The sequence below is a fragment of the Danaus plexippus genome, chromosome 15, assembly GCF_018135715.1.
Source record: "Danaus plexippus chromosome 15, MEX_DaPlex, whole genome shotgun sequence".
Classification (NCBI taxonomy): Eukaryota; Metazoa; Arthropoda; class Insecta; order Lepidoptera; family Nymphalidae; genus Danaus; species Danaus plexippus.
In genome coordinates, this window is record NC_083547.1 from 241,243 (window position 1) to 256,896 (window position 15,654).

General features: G+C 39.1%; 4 protein-coding genes across 5 annotated transcripts; 3 read left to right on the top strand and 1 right to left on the bottom strand.

Moving 5' to 3' along the window:
• The first annotated feature begins 96 nt into the window (after positions 1 to 96).
• Positions 97 to 5,881, top strand: LOC116766550 (proton channel OtopLc-like). The gene is made up of 10 exons (XM_061522842.1): positions 97 to 275; positions 862 to 975; positions 1,528 to 1,645; positions 1,840 to 1,927; positions 2,262 to 2,467; positions 2,649 to 3,059; positions 4,233 to 4,436; positions 4,729 to 4,952; positions 5,312 to 5,507; positions 5,595 to 5,881. The coding sequence occupies exons 1-10, from the start codon at positions 184 to 186 to the stop codon at positions 5,775 to 5,777; spliced, it is 1,836 nt and encodes a 611-aa protein (XP_061378826.1). The 5' UTR covers positions 97 to 183; the 3' UTR covers positions 5,778 to 5,881.
• Positions 5,882 to 7,145: 1,264 nt separating this feature from the next.
• LOC116766168 (RING-box protein 1A) lies at positions 7,146 to 8,382 on the top strand. Its single transcript, XM_032655896.2, has 5 exons — positions 7,146 to 7,350; positions 7,441 to 7,468; positions 7,581 to 7,702; positions 7,808 to 7,893; positions 8,087 to 8,382. The coding sequence occupies exons 1-5, from the start codon at positions 7,258 to 7,260 to the stop codon at positions 8,097 to 8,099; spliced, it is 342 nt and encodes a 113-aa protein (XP_032511787.1). The 5' UTR covers positions 7,146 to 7,257; the 3' UTR covers positions 8,100 to 8,382.
• Positions 8,383 to 8,444: 62 nt separating this feature from the next.
• Positions 8,445 to 12,199, bottom strand: LOC116766167 (histone-lysine N-methyltransferase Suv4-20). 2 transcript variants are annotated; one of them, XM_032655894.2, is made up of 3 exons: positions 11,997 to 12,199; positions 11,337 to 11,666; positions 8,445 to 11,258 (listed from the first exon to the last, which is right to left on the bottom strand). In XM_032655894.2, the coding sequence occupies exons 2-3, from the start codon at positions 11,655 to 11,657 to the stop codon at positions 9,525 to 9,527; spliced, it is 2,055 nt and encodes a 684-aa protein (XP_032511785.2). In that variant the 5' UTR covers positions 11,658 to 11,666; positions 11,997 to 12,199; the 3' UTR covers positions 8,445 to 9,524. The 2 variants fall into 2 exon arrangements, with proteins under 2 accessions (XP_032511785.2, XP_032511786.2); XM_032655895.2 differs by lacking the exon at positions 11,997 to 12,199 and adding an exon at positions 11,735 to 11,889.
• Positions 12,200 to 12,971: 772 nt separating this feature from the next.
• LOC116766252 (mitochondrial ornithine transporter 1) lies at positions 12,972 to 15,629 on the top strand. The gene is made up of 8 exons (XM_032656053.2): positions 12,972 to 13,119; positions 13,203 to 13,306; positions 13,608 to 13,689; positions 13,793 to 14,037; positions 14,128 to 14,274; positions 14,497 to 14,629; positions 15,193 to 15,390; positions 15,460 to 15,629. The coding sequence occupies exons 3-8, from the start codon at positions 13,623 to 13,625 to the stop codon at positions 15,579 to 15,581; spliced, it is 912 nt and encodes a 303-aa protein (XP_032511944.1). The 5' UTR covers positions 12,972 to 13,119; positions 13,203 to 13,306; positions 13,608 to 13,622; the 3' UTR covers positions 15,582 to 15,629.
• The last annotated feature ends 25 nt before the right edge of the window (positions 15,630 to 15,654 follow it).

The window sequence follows — 15,654 nt, forward strand, 5'->3', positions numbered from 1 at the left end:
TTATAAATTATCATGAACTAATTCCTTACACACTCACATATATATATATGTATATATATAGAGTATGCATTTGTGTGTTTGTCTAATTCTCGTCTCACACTTGGACCGTCACAGTACAATATTAACACTTTGGGAATTCACACTCATCGATAATAAATGTGTTAAAAAATTACAAAATAAATAATGACTAAGAATAAAGAGAGACATAATGACGGCACAGCGAGGGACTGCCGGGAGACAGCCGAGCCTCTGGTGTCGTTGGTGGAAGACAGAAGGTGAGTCGGGGGTTCACTGAGGACACTATTAGTCAGGAAATGATCGGGGAAACAAACACGACACCGACACCTGACTTACTATTATAAATAAAGGCAAATGTTTTTGTAAATAAATAGCGTTTAAGCTTAGTTCAGAGCGAGTCGAGCGTCGAGATGTGTCCTTATACAATTACAGGTAACTGACGTCCGATAAAATTACATTTAGTGGAGCGACTGTTCCCTCGATCACTGAGAAAGAAACAAACATCATTAGTATTGAACGCCGTGGGATAAAACGAGGCTCATTAAGATTAATTGGCATAGAAAACAGCGAGGACCTCGACGCCTTCCCACATACCGTTTATAAATTATATCAGGAGCTGAACAAATGCATTTATCAAGGGTTCAAGAACTTAACTGTAGTAAGAAAAACAAACATGTGGCTCGGCTGCGGCCAGTTCAGTTTTATTGTTAGTATAGTTGTAGATGTTAAGATGTTCCGGTACGAAATTTAACTTATTTTAATAACTTTGGTTTTCGTATGGATTGTAAAGTTATTTCTATCTACGAGCACGTTTATCTGTTTAATGTTGGATGCCTTCACCAGGGAGCGATCTCCTCACTACCTGCCGAGGCTGAGTGTCGTCCTTCCGTCCAGTTGTAACTCCAGCGTCGACCGCATCCCTTCACCAGCTCTGAGGGAGACACTCTCACATGGAGAGTTAGTATCGATATAAAAATATAAAGTATAATTGGACCTCCGCCTCACACCGGAAACTTGTCTACACATTTACCATAATAAATTGCCATACTCAGTGTTTCACAATTTGACTAAATAGAGGTATATTTTGTAAGCCTTTTGACGTTTAAAGTTACATTGTACGATGAATAAATTAATAGTATTAATTTTGTCTAATACTACTGATGTTTATATTATTAGTTGAAAGTACATCTTATGGAAACTCATATACAGAATGTCTCTTATGCCATTTCAACTCTGCATAAACTTAGCTGTTGCTATTTTCTCGCTCGTACGCAATTCTGGTAATGAAATATTCCGAAACATCTATTAATTTATTTAAATTGAAGTTATCTTTGTATATATAGCCAGTTTCTACACGAAAGCTAATTTCAAACTCTTTTCCTCACAAACTGTGAGTCACGGACTTTAAAATACAATTCAACACACGTCAGCATAATATATAATAACCAATAGGCTGCGCGCTAATATCATTAATTACACTAATTGCCGCAGTATATCATATTGTTCCAGCGAGTCTATGACGGTGGTCCTCTCAGCATTTTACGCCAAATTATTAATAGTTTTAGGCCTGGCGCTGCCGGTCACCAGCACCATACAGAATGAACTTTACACGAACATTATATCCGACGTGAGTGTGCGTTTCGCATTTTATACTTTCTTATTAATCTGCTGTTTCGATTCATCTCTATCAACAAGTTTATTGCGAAACCATTGAACTGTAACCTTGCTTAAGTAACAAGTTCCATAGATCATGATATCGCAGTTGCCTGTTCAAGCATGAGTACTACTGTGTAATGTTGAGTCTTTTATGACTGTTCCCAGATCTTTACACTGTATCTGTATGTCGTCGGGATGATCTTCTTGGCGTACACGTTCTTCCATCTTCGGATCGCCAAAAATATCAAAGATGGCAAGTGATTTGTTCTATTTTCTATAAAATGGAAATGAACTTAAATGTCATGTCATTACTATTTATTTTATAATTGCTGATTACTCAATGGTCAATGTACGTTAGACGTATTTGAATTGATTCAAAAAGTATGCATTAAATTTACCATAAACAGAGACCGCAATATATGTACATATATTGAATTGATGTTGAGATTTAATATAATTGCATCGTGCGTGAGAAGAGTCATTGTAATAAGAAGACTTCTAAGCTGCACCTAACACATACAATGCCTTTCCTCGTACTGGCATGTGCGTATCGTGACCCTATAAACGAAACACAACCGAATTCTTAGACAGGAAACGTACTCGTTATGGCAGTTTCTACCTCCACATGGGTGTGGCGGGCTTCGGTGTAGGCTCCATCATCTACTCGTGTCTCCAATTCGGAGAGTACTTCGACCTCTCGGGAGACTGTCAGCTCCTCATCATCGCCCTCAAACCAACCTTCCGGATACTCTTCATGGTCGCACAGACTATTTTTATATTCTCATACACGGACGTAAGACATATTATCATAATATTAAGGACATTATTAACATTAAATATTGACATGTGAGATGTGTATCACGATGTATCACGACTGTGTATTCAATAATATTTAACATAATTAAAGTGACTCGAATCCATTCGACTATAAACCAGATTACAATATCACGACTTCACTTAAACTCCCGCGACAGGTTCTGGACCCGATGAGGGGAGTAGTCCTGGATAGATTCGGACTGATGCATCTGATAGCGACCAACGTCTGCGAATGGCTGAACGTCGTCATACAGGAGACCAGAGACGACATACGAGCCGTGGCCTTCCACGAGCCGGCCCTCGTGAGATACACCGACATTGAAGGACCTTCCAAGACGACATTTACTGAAACAATAAACGGAACTTCGCCCGCAAATTATTTGAATAGAACAGAGGTCATCGCAACTGGCCACGGGTTCGAGGCCTGGAGCTGTAACGTGTCAGACGTTATATCGCCTCTAATTAGGAATATGAATCCTTATTTGCGGCCGTGCGGAGTCGAGTACAGCCTGCTGTGTTCCATTATTATTGTTGTAATATGGAACGATGTCTGCACGGTCCCTGGCTCGGTATGTATTAGCCTTTATATTGATATTTATTACATCTAGGCATTATAAAACTTTAGCATTTTACCGGTGTTTATAAATGGGGTATGTTTTAATGATATTACCGCTAGCGAGGATGTAGTATGTTTACGGTAGAAACGGTTAAGGTACTGGTAAGGTAACGGTTGAGGTACTCTAAGAAGAGCTTAAAATATTAGATACTTAAAACTATTGTATAAAACGTCATTATTTCATGAATGTATGTAAGGATAGCCTTCAAACCTAGCTTTGAGTGGCTCTATTCAACAGATCATTATTGATTTATTCTGCCTTCAGACGCCACTACAGGCAGAAGCTCCACCAATATCCTTCATCTAATACACTGAAGTCGTTATGGTATCGTTACCCAAATTAGTCACAAGTTTTATATTTTCCGACATTAATTCAGTAATATTGACAATCCTATTAATAGTAATTTTACAATTACTTCATTAGTTTTTGTAAAAATGTATCGGTCTATGATGATGACTCCCTAACTTTATTTTGAAAGAAAGTTTTAAAAGTATTTATTTATTAGCAGATGGACTTCTTAAGTTTCGTTTAACTACTTCAACTGTTAAGAGACTATTTGAATATTTTAAGACGGCACTGGTTACAAAAATATAACACACGTCGCTTCTACAACATGTAAAACGGTTCAGTGTACCTGACATTTCCTATTCGTGCGGTCTCTGGTTTCAGTCATCAATTCTGGCGATTTAATACGATCAGATTGTTAATGTTGGTATTTAAAGTGAAAGGTGTATACTGCATGTCAACTTGCCTACAATCGTCCGTACATTACAGGAAATAATTAAAATCTGAACGAACGCAATTCACTCTCATTTATGCAAAACGGCCATAGATTTTTTTATTAAATAGTACGTGTGTGCCAGCGAAGCCGTGGCAGCCATTTGCTCCATCTGTTATTCCATTAATAACCCCGTCCTATGTATTTTATGATATATTAAAAACACTATCCGAAACTTTAAACTTTGTTTCCTATTTATTTCAAATCTTGGGACGATTTAGGGCACCAAAAATGAAAATATTTTTTTTATAACAATCAAAGCGACAACAATATAATGATTATCTCGAATAGAATTGGAATTAATATTGAAAATACTGCTCTTTAATAAAAAGCATATTTCCTTCTAGAAACCTATAGCATCCAATTCAAAGTTGGAGAAGAAGCCGCGCTCTGCGAGGGTGAAACCAATGAACCATTTCTCAGTAGACTGCGGCCAGGCCCACAAGGGGCTGTTCCTGGGGGTAGCCGTCCTCGCGGCGACCATCGTCAGCTTGATGATATTCAAGGGACTGTTCCAAAAGGAGAAGCATGTGGAACTAGCTTTGCTGACGGTATGACATATTGTGGTCGGATAACACGTAGACAGCCACCGAGCAAAAGATATGAACAGCAGTTCAACTTTTATCATTTAAATTTAAATACTAAAAAATTAGTTCTCTATAAGCAGTCACTTTTTAAAGAATTACATTTTCTTATTCCCCTCTGCAGCAAACAAAACACGTAATTTCAGCTGTCGTTGGGGTTTATTGAGTTATCGGAACTGCTGCATGCGGCACATTCTAGAATATGTTATAATGTTACAAACATTGATCTGTTATTTTATTAAACGCCGTGTTTATTCAGATCAACGTTTGGGAGACAATTCTGTTCGTATTGATGTCAGTGGGGTCTGCAGCATGTCTCCAGTGCATGAGCACCCTGTCTTCCCTTAAGAGGTACCCCGGCCTGCCCCTGGAGCACGCTCTCCTGTTGGTGACGCAGTGCGGGGTGTACCTCTACTACCTGTTCCAAATCATCGGAGCCGGATTCTCCATACAAAAGTTCCCCAGCGCCCGGCGCGCCACGAGGTTAGCCCCCCCCATTACATTTATAACATTTCTACCGTTGCTTTCCTTAAATGATTTCTGATTGTATGGTTTATTTTGTATAATTTAATTCATATACTTTTGAATGATTCGTCCAATATTAATAAAAATGTGATAATTTTTGTTTATTATCATTATCAAATCTATTGTCACGTTGCATTTATTGCGTTTAAGTTTTCGATGGTAATTTACGGCTGCGAAAAGATGACACTTATTTATCCTCTTTATTGTCATCCATATACAAGAACTATCTGTGGAAACCTAAAATCTGTCCATGACAATCTTCGGTTTACATATTGAACGTTGAAAATCTGTTCATTTTCCTACCTTTACTATTTCAGAATAATATCCCCCCTATGTGCCGTGATCCAAAGCTCCTGTCAGACTCTCCTCGTGTTGGACGCCTGGTCTCGGCGCAGCGCTGGCCGCGAGGATCGCCCCGGCCGGCAGCTCGTCACCTTCCTCCTGGTTAGCAACTTCTCACTCTGGATGCTTAACAGAGTCAAGAATGCTCGGGCAGAATTTCATCCATTGCAGGTGACGGCATCTAGTGATATTTTGTGATGACATAATGAAGGATGCACAGGCCATGGGAACTGAATCTATCTATTTTTATATATCCAGATGGAGTTTTACGGCGTGTGGGCGTGGACGATCATCACTCACGTCTCGGTGCCGCTGTTAGTCTGCTACAGGTTCCAAGCAACCGTCTGTTTTTACGAAATATGGAAGAACTCATACAAGAGAAAGAAAGAATACGACAGTGAACTTGATGAGATTGAATTAAACAAATTGGATTCGGCGTAACAAACTCACAGAATTTGATTTGTATTTTAATAGTTTTAAGCTTAATGGCCAAGACGTTGTTTAATTTACAATTTCCAAAGTCTTAATAAAATAATGATCATGAACAGCAACCTCCAGTTCCTCGGACTACACACGCAACACCCCTGTTACAATAATACTCCCAAACACCAAGAAATATTTCTTATGAATACGTCACACTACAGTCCCTCCCTCTGGCGACTGATATGAGACGAAACCTCTTAGCATTCAATGGATTCACCGTGCGGGTGCCGGGTCCATTGCAAATAGTTTAAAATTCTGTCCGTACATTTTGGATTATAAGCTAAATTTTTAAACACTAAACTTGATTTGTTTGCTGTATACGTAAATACAAGTACATATACCTATTAGTTTTCAATTAAATATATTTAATTGACTTTTAAAGTGTGAGAAACTTTTATTAATACATCTAAGTGAATTCAAGTATTTATTCATCCTTGAAGAATCGATAACAATCTTTATTTAAAACATATTTTTTTGTTATAGGTGTCAAATACAAACCAAAAATTAATTATCTAAAAAGTTTTGTACCCAGTACTTAACAAAACTTCTCTCAAATCGATTCAAAGTACTCATTGTTATTTCAAGTTAATAAAGAATAATGCACTTGAGAAAGGTAAAATCCACTCTATCAAATCCCAAATAACCGACTTGAGCAAGTCAAAAAAAACTGGGTTAATGTGTTTCGTGATTCTCTGTTGCACTTTCAAATTTCAAAAACATAATTTTTGACTGTGGCCGCCCTTTGAAGAGCTAGAAGCTGCCTCCGGCAATCTTTTTGTTTTGTTTATTTAATTAACAACTATTTGCAATGTTATTTATACCTAGTGTATTGAAAGCACTAGTTGTTATATTGTAAAGTGTTAATTTTAAGTAGTATAGAATTGGGTATTTTACATATGAGACAAAATATAACTGAGGTTTGAAGAATGTCTACATTTATAAACATTTCTCAACAATTATTACAAGAAAAATTTTATTTTCAAAATTTTTTTTTATATTTTGATTCAAGTGCGTTCGTTCACATTTATTTTATAATTTATAGTTTCAAAAAATTTTTTAATATATATACAAAATAAAATAATCCATCTTTATCTAACACATTTTATTGAGACACTTCATAGATCCCAATAGGCGAAATAACCAAAATCATGTACGAATTTTTGTTAGTTTTCCTTTTATATTAAAATCTTTTATTTTCAAACGTAAAATGTCTTTCTTTAATATTATTAGCAAAATAGCTGCCAAAAGAAAATCCTACTAAGTTTTTGTTGTAACAGATTAAATTAATTTCAAATGTCAAATCTGTTTTTTTGAAACTGTCAAAGCTGTCATTTAAAAATTGTATCACCCTACAACAACCAAACTACAAAATTGTCTAAACCAATAGAAGTCCTGGTTCCATTAATATTTCTTTTACACAGTACGGTACTTTTAAAATATGGCTACAGCAATGGACGTAGATGAAGAAGAAGTCGAAATGGCTTCGTCGAGCAGTGGCAAAGGCGACAAAAAAAGATTCGAAGTTAAAAAGGCAAACATCCAGAATTAGCTTACTCATTGTAATGATGTTATATTACTATTTTGTTTAAGCGACTTCTTAATGTAATATTTTTATTTACAGTGGAATGCAGTAGCGTTGTGGGCTTGGGGTATGTGCTATGAAATGTATAACCTTTAATATTTGATCTACGCAACGTCTCATTGTTTAAGTCGGAGGCATCGTTGCTAGCGTGTTGAAGTGTCATTATATATTTATTTTAGATATCGTGGTGGACAACTGTGCTATTTGCCGCAACCACATCATGGACCTGTGTATAGAGTGTCAAGCTAATCAAGCGTCTGCTACTAGTGAAGAATGCACAGTGGCTTGGGGAGTTTGCAATGTATGAATGGTTCAAGTTATTATAATGACATCATCGTCTATGAAGTATACATTCCTATTTTAAAGATCAATTCTTGTCTTTATGTACAACACTTCTCACTTTCAGCATGCTTTTCATTTCCACTGCATCTCTCGTTGGCTAAAAACAAGACAAGTGTGTCCTCTCGACAATAGAGAATGGGAATTCCAAAAGTAAGTCAATCAATATTTATCAGGTACAAAAGAAAATTGATGATATTAATGAGTATGCATTTGCTTATAAGTCAAAAAGCTTACAGGGAGTGCAGTTGGTTAAGATATTAAACATTGTATTAAATTATTTAATGATATGTCCATATCATATCATATCATTATAAATGATTAACAAGTCTGATGTGTTTCCCAGGTACGGACACTAGCAGGTGTCAGCACGCGGAGCTTCCTTATGAAAGTAACAAGAAATTGAATGTCATGTCAGTTTAAGTTTTCTAATAAACTCGCTTCATATAATAATTGTTAATTATTTGACTGGAAATGTAATAAAACACAAAAATATCGAACATGAACTGGAGAGGTTTAACCAATTACTTCTTTAATATGAATTAATTCTTTGAGTTCCAACATCTGTGTACACGGTTGTATTACCATCGCTGTCTTTGATCTGAGCAATAAATTTGAACATAATAAAAATATTTGAGCCGCTGTGTGTCAGTCATTCTCGATGAACCTCACCTGTTACGGGAACCCAAATGAATATAAGCTGGTCGTGTGTTGAGGCATTTTATTATCATAATTAAATGAAAATATTCATAGACTAACTTGATAACAAGATGCAATTATTTCACTAAATTGAATTTTTACATACACTATTCCGTATGGGAATATCACAAAAGCCAGTCTCCCGACCGGCCCATACATCTCCAACAAGTATATTACAGACAGTAGTAAATGATGCGCATCGTTCCGTCCGCGAGCCGACTCCGCGCGTTGTCGTTCACCATCACTCTGATACTCCTACGGTGCCTCTAATTTCCTTTGTCTTTTTTATTTGAGCCCAGCGACCGCCCGCCCCGTCTGCTCGGAGAGGCGTGTCGTGTCCACGGACTCGGTGCACTATGCGTTATCTTTCCATCTATATTTAATTTTTTTGTTAACGGCCGCTTCCATCGGTCATAATTAGCAGAGAATAAATTAATTGCATGCTGTCCTACTCTTACGTATATATCGGCTTCTAGGTTCAAGTCAGGGATGTGTTTATTGGAATGTTAGAGGGCGCCACCGTCGTCCCTCCGACGTTTCTTGTTGCCCTGTATGGTACAGGGTGAGTGCGTCAGTGGGGCATGCGCATCATTTACAGTAAAGTGAAGGTCGATCTCAGTAACTTGTATTCCTTTAGGCCGGAATTACTTTATAAGAGGTCGCACTATCCTTCCACAGTGGATGGTAGCGTCGCACGTGACGCCGCTTCCTGTCTTCCTGTGTCTTAAAGCTCGATACCAGTCGTTTCTTCGAACGGCTCATGCTGTGTCTAACAGTATACACTAGTGAGTAATTCCGGCAGTCCGTTTTGTTCTGCGCTGTCTTCGTCCGACTCGCGACTCCTCCACCTCTTCACATGCGTATATCAAAACGGAAACTCACGACACACTGATTAAAGCTGAACAACGTTTGAATGATTCCGATCCGAAGCCCCCGGGCTCCTCGCGTCTCGTCGTCGGTTTGTAAGTTTCAAACTATCACAATACTCGAATTCGAACATCACGTCACGAAATAAATAGTAGATAAAAATAATCCTAGTCAGTGAGAATTAAACTAATAAGAGAATACGAACGGTGGAAACGAGGTCAGTCTGCCGTGAGGGCGGGCGGGAGGTCGATGGTGCGGCTCTCGTTGCCGAAGATCAACCTGAGTCGCTTCATGGGAGGCAGCGGGCGGACGGGGCTGTGTTTCCGTCGTTCCTTGGAGCGGCGTCTCTTCTTGAGGCGGCGGGCCGTGTCGGGGTCGACGCCCTCCAGCCGCAGCACCTCGTACTCGGGCACCTCCTCCTCCACCACGGGGCTCCTCTTCACCCTGAGCGTCAACTTCAGGCCCCTCCTGGGCGGGGTGCAGGGACACTCTCCGCCGCAGTTGGACTTGTCCGCCAGCCATTGGCCCTCGCACTCCTTCTTGTTCTCGTCGCTCCTTGCCACATCCGCTTTCTGTTTCACTGCCTTACTCTCCTTCGCCTCGCTCGGGTTCACGTTTTCTCTAAAGTCACAACTCTCGCTGATGCACGCGTCTTCGCCCACACACTTGCTCTCTCCGAGCCGCTTCTCCGCGGGCTCTGTGTCCTCGGTGTCCGTCTTTACATTTCCTCGGGGAGGTGTCTCTGTTGCTTGCAGCGGAGATTCATTCTTGTGGCATTCCTCGCCCGTGATTGCAGCTTCATCGCCACTCCTAGTTTCTATGTGTGTTTCCGGGTCGTGCGTGACCTCCTCGTGTTCCTGCGGAGGTTCCATTTTCACCGGCTGTGTATCCACTTCCGGCTCTGGTAAATCTGGTTCTGTTTTTGGCGTGCTGTGATTTCGGCAAATTTTGGTTTCGGATGTGGCTTTCGAAGAATTCCTTACTTTCGAACAGACAGCGGGGACACTGGACTCGGTGAGACGCCTGTGACTTCTTAAAACTATTCCAGAATGCGAGTCGCGACTGCTACACGAGCTCGTGACGCTACAACATCGCGACTGAGCGGCCTGACTGGCGCTGGGTGTGTGTGTGGAGGTGCCGTTGACAGGACGACTGCTGTCCGCTCTCCGCCGGAGACGCTCCCCGCGGCTGGACGCCGATGACTCCCGGCTCCCTTGCGCGTTCTTCTTACCGTTCCCGTCCATGATGTCCGCTATGCAACCTTGTGCTATTAACAACTCCGCATCGTACTTCGTCAAACCCTTCTGCTTCATTTCCTTCATACTCAATGGAGACACTATAGTAGAGACTTGTCCTGCGGGCGCTATTGACTTTTCAGAGTTTTTACTGTTCACAGGTTTTTGAATTTGCTTTGCTTTAGTCCTATTTATTCTATTATCAGTTTCTCTAAACCTGTACCTCGTGGCCTGCTCGTCATTGTGAGCATTCTGTACCGAAAATGCCCCCTTCCCTCGTCTCTCACATGTCTCACATTCACAGTAACAATTCCCATTGCCAAAGAAGTCTTCTCCGTAGAAGCAGGTTATCTCTTCCCCAACTTCTATATCCCTCAACACTCGTACAAATGCCTTTCCCCGGTCGGTTGCTTCGAAGGTACAGGTGGGCCTGCAGTCATGATTTATATAAGCAGCGGGTCCCAACCACAGCTGGGCACAATTTTTTCTACAACTATACATAACTGAAAAGTCATTTTTCCCTGGATGAAGAAGTTGCTTCTCCTCTTCCTCGGTCATCTCAGCGATACAACCCACTAGGAAGTCGATTCTCTCATGCTTAAAAAATTTTTTTGTAGTTGAAATTTTAGCTCCAATTCTTCCTTCTAATGAATATCTATAACAAGGTTCTATAACAAAACCAGCCTTCTTGTCAAAAATTCTAAGATAACGGTAAATCTGAAAACACAAACAGTAAATAGTTAAATACAACTGATGATATGTTTAGTAAAGACTGACATCAACATTTCTACTGACGTGTTCTCTTAGTTTGTTTTGCTGGTGTTTATTCTTGCTGAAATGTCTCGGCATCCATTCACCATTAGCCAGTTTGGAGTATGCCTTGTTGTAGTCCTGAGTCTGGAGGAATTCTTTAATGATATTCTTCAGTTCCTCTTTGTTCGTTTTCAACGGTCTGTACCTGATGTTCATTTTGTGAGTGGTTATTCCGAGATAAGGGTCGATTATGAGAGCCGTCGCCAGGTCGTCGTACTCCGACAACTCGCGCGGGGTCATTCCCATGGGCTGCATTTTGTGGAGCACTTGCCTCCCTGGATAACTCGCGGATCCAACAACCATCCTGATCACCTACAAAACAAAGACGCTACTATTACAGAAATCCTAACATCACTCTCTCGTCAAATATATGTGCTGACCGTTTAACAGGACTTTCAGGTTAAATAGATTTTCTTTACTACACTGTCATCCTATTAGCACGTAATATATTACAGACACATTTAGAATAAAATCCCGAATTAAAACAGTAAATTATAAAAGGACAAACATGGCGGCCGAGCACGAAACTCAAAAAAGAGACACGTCAAAATTTTCTCTATTTATCTCATTAATAAACACTTAAACACCAAACAAAGATATTTCAGTATGTAGGTTAAGAGTGCAGTAATAACAATTACTTACTTAAATCATTGAATATATTTTAAAATCATGTTTATATCTTATAACAAGTCTATTATCATAACACTTCTTGACATTAACTCTAGGTTATTCATATAATTTAAACATAACAAAAAATTACTATATTATAATATATTTAATTCATAATTTATGAATATAAACAAAATATATACACTTTAAGTTCAAAAACTCAAAGCAACGCTGAAAAACAACCATGTTTTCGTGCACTTCATTCATAAAGATAGCGTTTACGAAGCACATATAAAAAAAGTATATCCTTATAACAAAAAAGAAATATTTCTGTAAGATATCTATGGATTCGAATAAATAATTATATGGCGCAGAAAGAATTATAACAAGAATACATTTTGGCTAGGTAATACGAGTATATTACAAAAATATTTTGCTACGTTATTAAAAACAAAACGAACTCAGTAAATGCTTTTCATATAATAAAGAAGTATAGGTATTTATCTTTGAATTTTTGACATGCTGGACGAAATGCTTTTTTGTCTTCTAAAATATATATAGTCCTTAAATATTAAAATACGTAGTTTAGGTCATTTAATTTTATCAATATCTATTGTCATCGTAAAAGATCCACAGAGGAGATCCTTGAGTCTATAATGTATGTAAAAGTATCTAACTACTACTTAAATATAAGACAAAGACTGACGTTTATTTTTTTTAAATTTTCATATGAGAATGTATGTCTTATACATATTTTAATAATATTTTTTTTAAATTGTATAAGGATCTTAATTTGCTATTTACTAACTAATTTATTCCAACAATATTACATTTTTTTTTTGTCAAATACCACACATAAAATTAAATAGGCACTGTAGTATGACTTCTATCTTAATCAGAAATAATGCTATTATCAATATTTTGTTTGTCGTTTTAATGTTCTTAGTTATATTGTTTCTTATTTATGCTGGTAGCTACTTATTCTGAATAGTGGTGACACGTGACAGTTAACATCTGGTAAATAAAGATTGACAGGAGACAAAACGTCTTACTGATACCTAAAGACACCAGACATTAAAGTTTAAGTTGATGAGTGAAAACTGAAAAATGAATTATGAAAATATTAATCCCGCGGCAGCTACCAAGTAGTGCGTACGTCAGTTGAACGATGTGTTATAAAGTTTAATATCAATAAATACGTAATAAAAAAATAAACACATTTATTGTAAAACTTTACAGAAAATTAAGAAAAGACTTCATAATATACTTGAGTAAAATAAATTTAACAAATAACTTATATCTTCTGTTCGATCTAGCAGAACTACAATTTAAATAAAATCTGGGTGAGTTTTCAAAAAATTCATATATGATCGTCAATGAATAAAAACACAAACTTTTTTGGGTAATCAAATAATAATTGGTGAATAGACGTAATTCTTAAAAAGTGTGTCGCAATCATTAGTTGTGCGTAAGTTAGATAACATTTCACCTAATAAGTTTTATAATTATCTTTATATACATATTGTACGTTATCTCCAGTATTGATTATATAAATATTGAGAATCACGCCTTTTACTACTAACTTTAGGTTAGCATTTCAAACTTCGTTACGCTTTAGATTAAATTAAAATTTTTTACTTTCAGAAGAACGGTACAGACATGGCACATTCCGGATCATCGGGGAATATCAAAAGCGGAATTATAGATTTTACAGCCGGATCTCTAGGTACTGGTCGACTTTATAAAAACAAATACCAAAAAAGGCATGAGAACCAAAGAGATTTGATTCCTTTAATAAAACAAACAACGTAACGTTAATTTGTTCGTAGGGGGAGTAGCGGTGGTGTATGTGGGGCAACCTTTAGATACTGTGAAAGTGAAAATGCAAACGTTTCCACACTTGTATAAAGGCATGTACCACTGCCTGAAACAGACTCTACGGAACGACGGTGTCGTCAGGGGCTTGTACGCGGGAACCACTCCGGCTATCATGGCCAATGTGGCCGAGAACTCAGTTCTCTTCGCCGCTTATGGATATTGTCAGAAATTTATGTGTCACATCACGGGTGCAGAGGCAAGTGACTGTCCTATGTTAAGTACTTTATTATTATCTAGCGTTTTATCACCCAGTGTTTATCACAGGGCACCGCTTGTAATGTTTCAGAGTGTGGACCAGTTGTCGACTCTAGGCAATGCGTCAGCGGGGTTCCTGGCCTCGTTTTTCTCATCCTTCACCCTGTGTCCGACGGAGCTCATCAAGTGCCAGCTCCAGGCCATGAGAGAAGTCAATGTCAGCGGTTCACAATCAGCAGTACGATGACTCCTTTGGGTATTCTGTTATAATTATATTTCAAAAGTTAATTCTTATAACACTTTCCATCGTCTCCTTCATTTTGTTTGTCCAAAGCTCTTATCTCTCTCTAATTTCCTTATCAGATGTTAAAGTGGTGTCTGATATGTTCGTAGACCTTCCTGTCATTAATGCTGTGTGAACAAATGTGTATTGTAATAAAGATATCGGTTTGATATGTAGGTGAGGCTGACTCCGCTGCAGCTGACACAGCAGATCTTCAAACAGTACGGAATCCAGGGACTGTTCAGGGGTCTCGTGCCCACCATCATGAGGGAAATGCCGGGATACTTTTTCTTTTTCGGAGGATATGAAGGTACAGCGATATTTTTTTCACAATGCTCATAGATTAGATGTATCAGTATCTATCAGAGGCCACATTGTCACTCGCCCACCAGTGGTATCTCCAGAGCGCGTCCTTCCTTCCCACATGTTACACATGAGGGTAGCCCGGTCATGTCCTCTGCTCCGTGTGTCCACGCCCGCGTCTTCGCTTCTCTGTTGTCAGTTTTACTTATTACTGTAATTCATATTTGTGCTCGTTCGTTCTTACCTCGGAATGTTTCTGTTCCTCGCGATGAGCATGTCTTGTGTTATTTCCTTAAATTATTTCTTCATATTCCTTTATGGGAATTCGACGTCGCCCCATTCGTTTCTTGTTCGCCGCCTCCGCGTCTTTCCTCGATGAGGTTGCCAACTCGCTCTTCTTATATTAGCCGGGGGTTCCTCGTGACGTCTTAATGGTAAATTATGAATGCCTCCGTCCCCAGCTTCCCATGAGCCAAACTGTTCATCCTTAGTCCTTGTAATACCTCAGCCAGTCCCTTGTGAGAGGTTTTCGCTGCGCAGGTCATCCAGCCTGTTCTGTGTGACCGCCAGGTACGAGAGAGCTCCTCGCTAAGCCGGGCCAGTCCAAGGACGACATCGGTCCGTGGCGCACGATGGTGGCGGGCGCCGTGGGCGGGCTGGTGTTGTGGACCGTGATATTCCCGTCTGACGTCATCAAGTCCCGGGTTCAGATATCCAACAAGAGCCAGAAGTTCCTCACCGTGGGCATGGAGATTGTTAGAAAAGAAGGTTCGTCCAGTAATGTCGTGTAACTGGAGAGATGTGTCACTGTTCTTTATACTTAATGTGCGTGTCCAGGAGCGCTGGCCCTCTACAACGGTCTGAAGCCGACGCTGGTCCGTACGATCCCGGCGACGGCGGCGCTGTTCGTGGTCTATGAATACTCGAAGAAACTCATGCATCAGTCATTTGGAGATTAACAGACACTAGCAAGATGTTGACTAAGAACAAATATATCTTTAATCCAACGAGTGTATTTCTGTACCCCTAAAG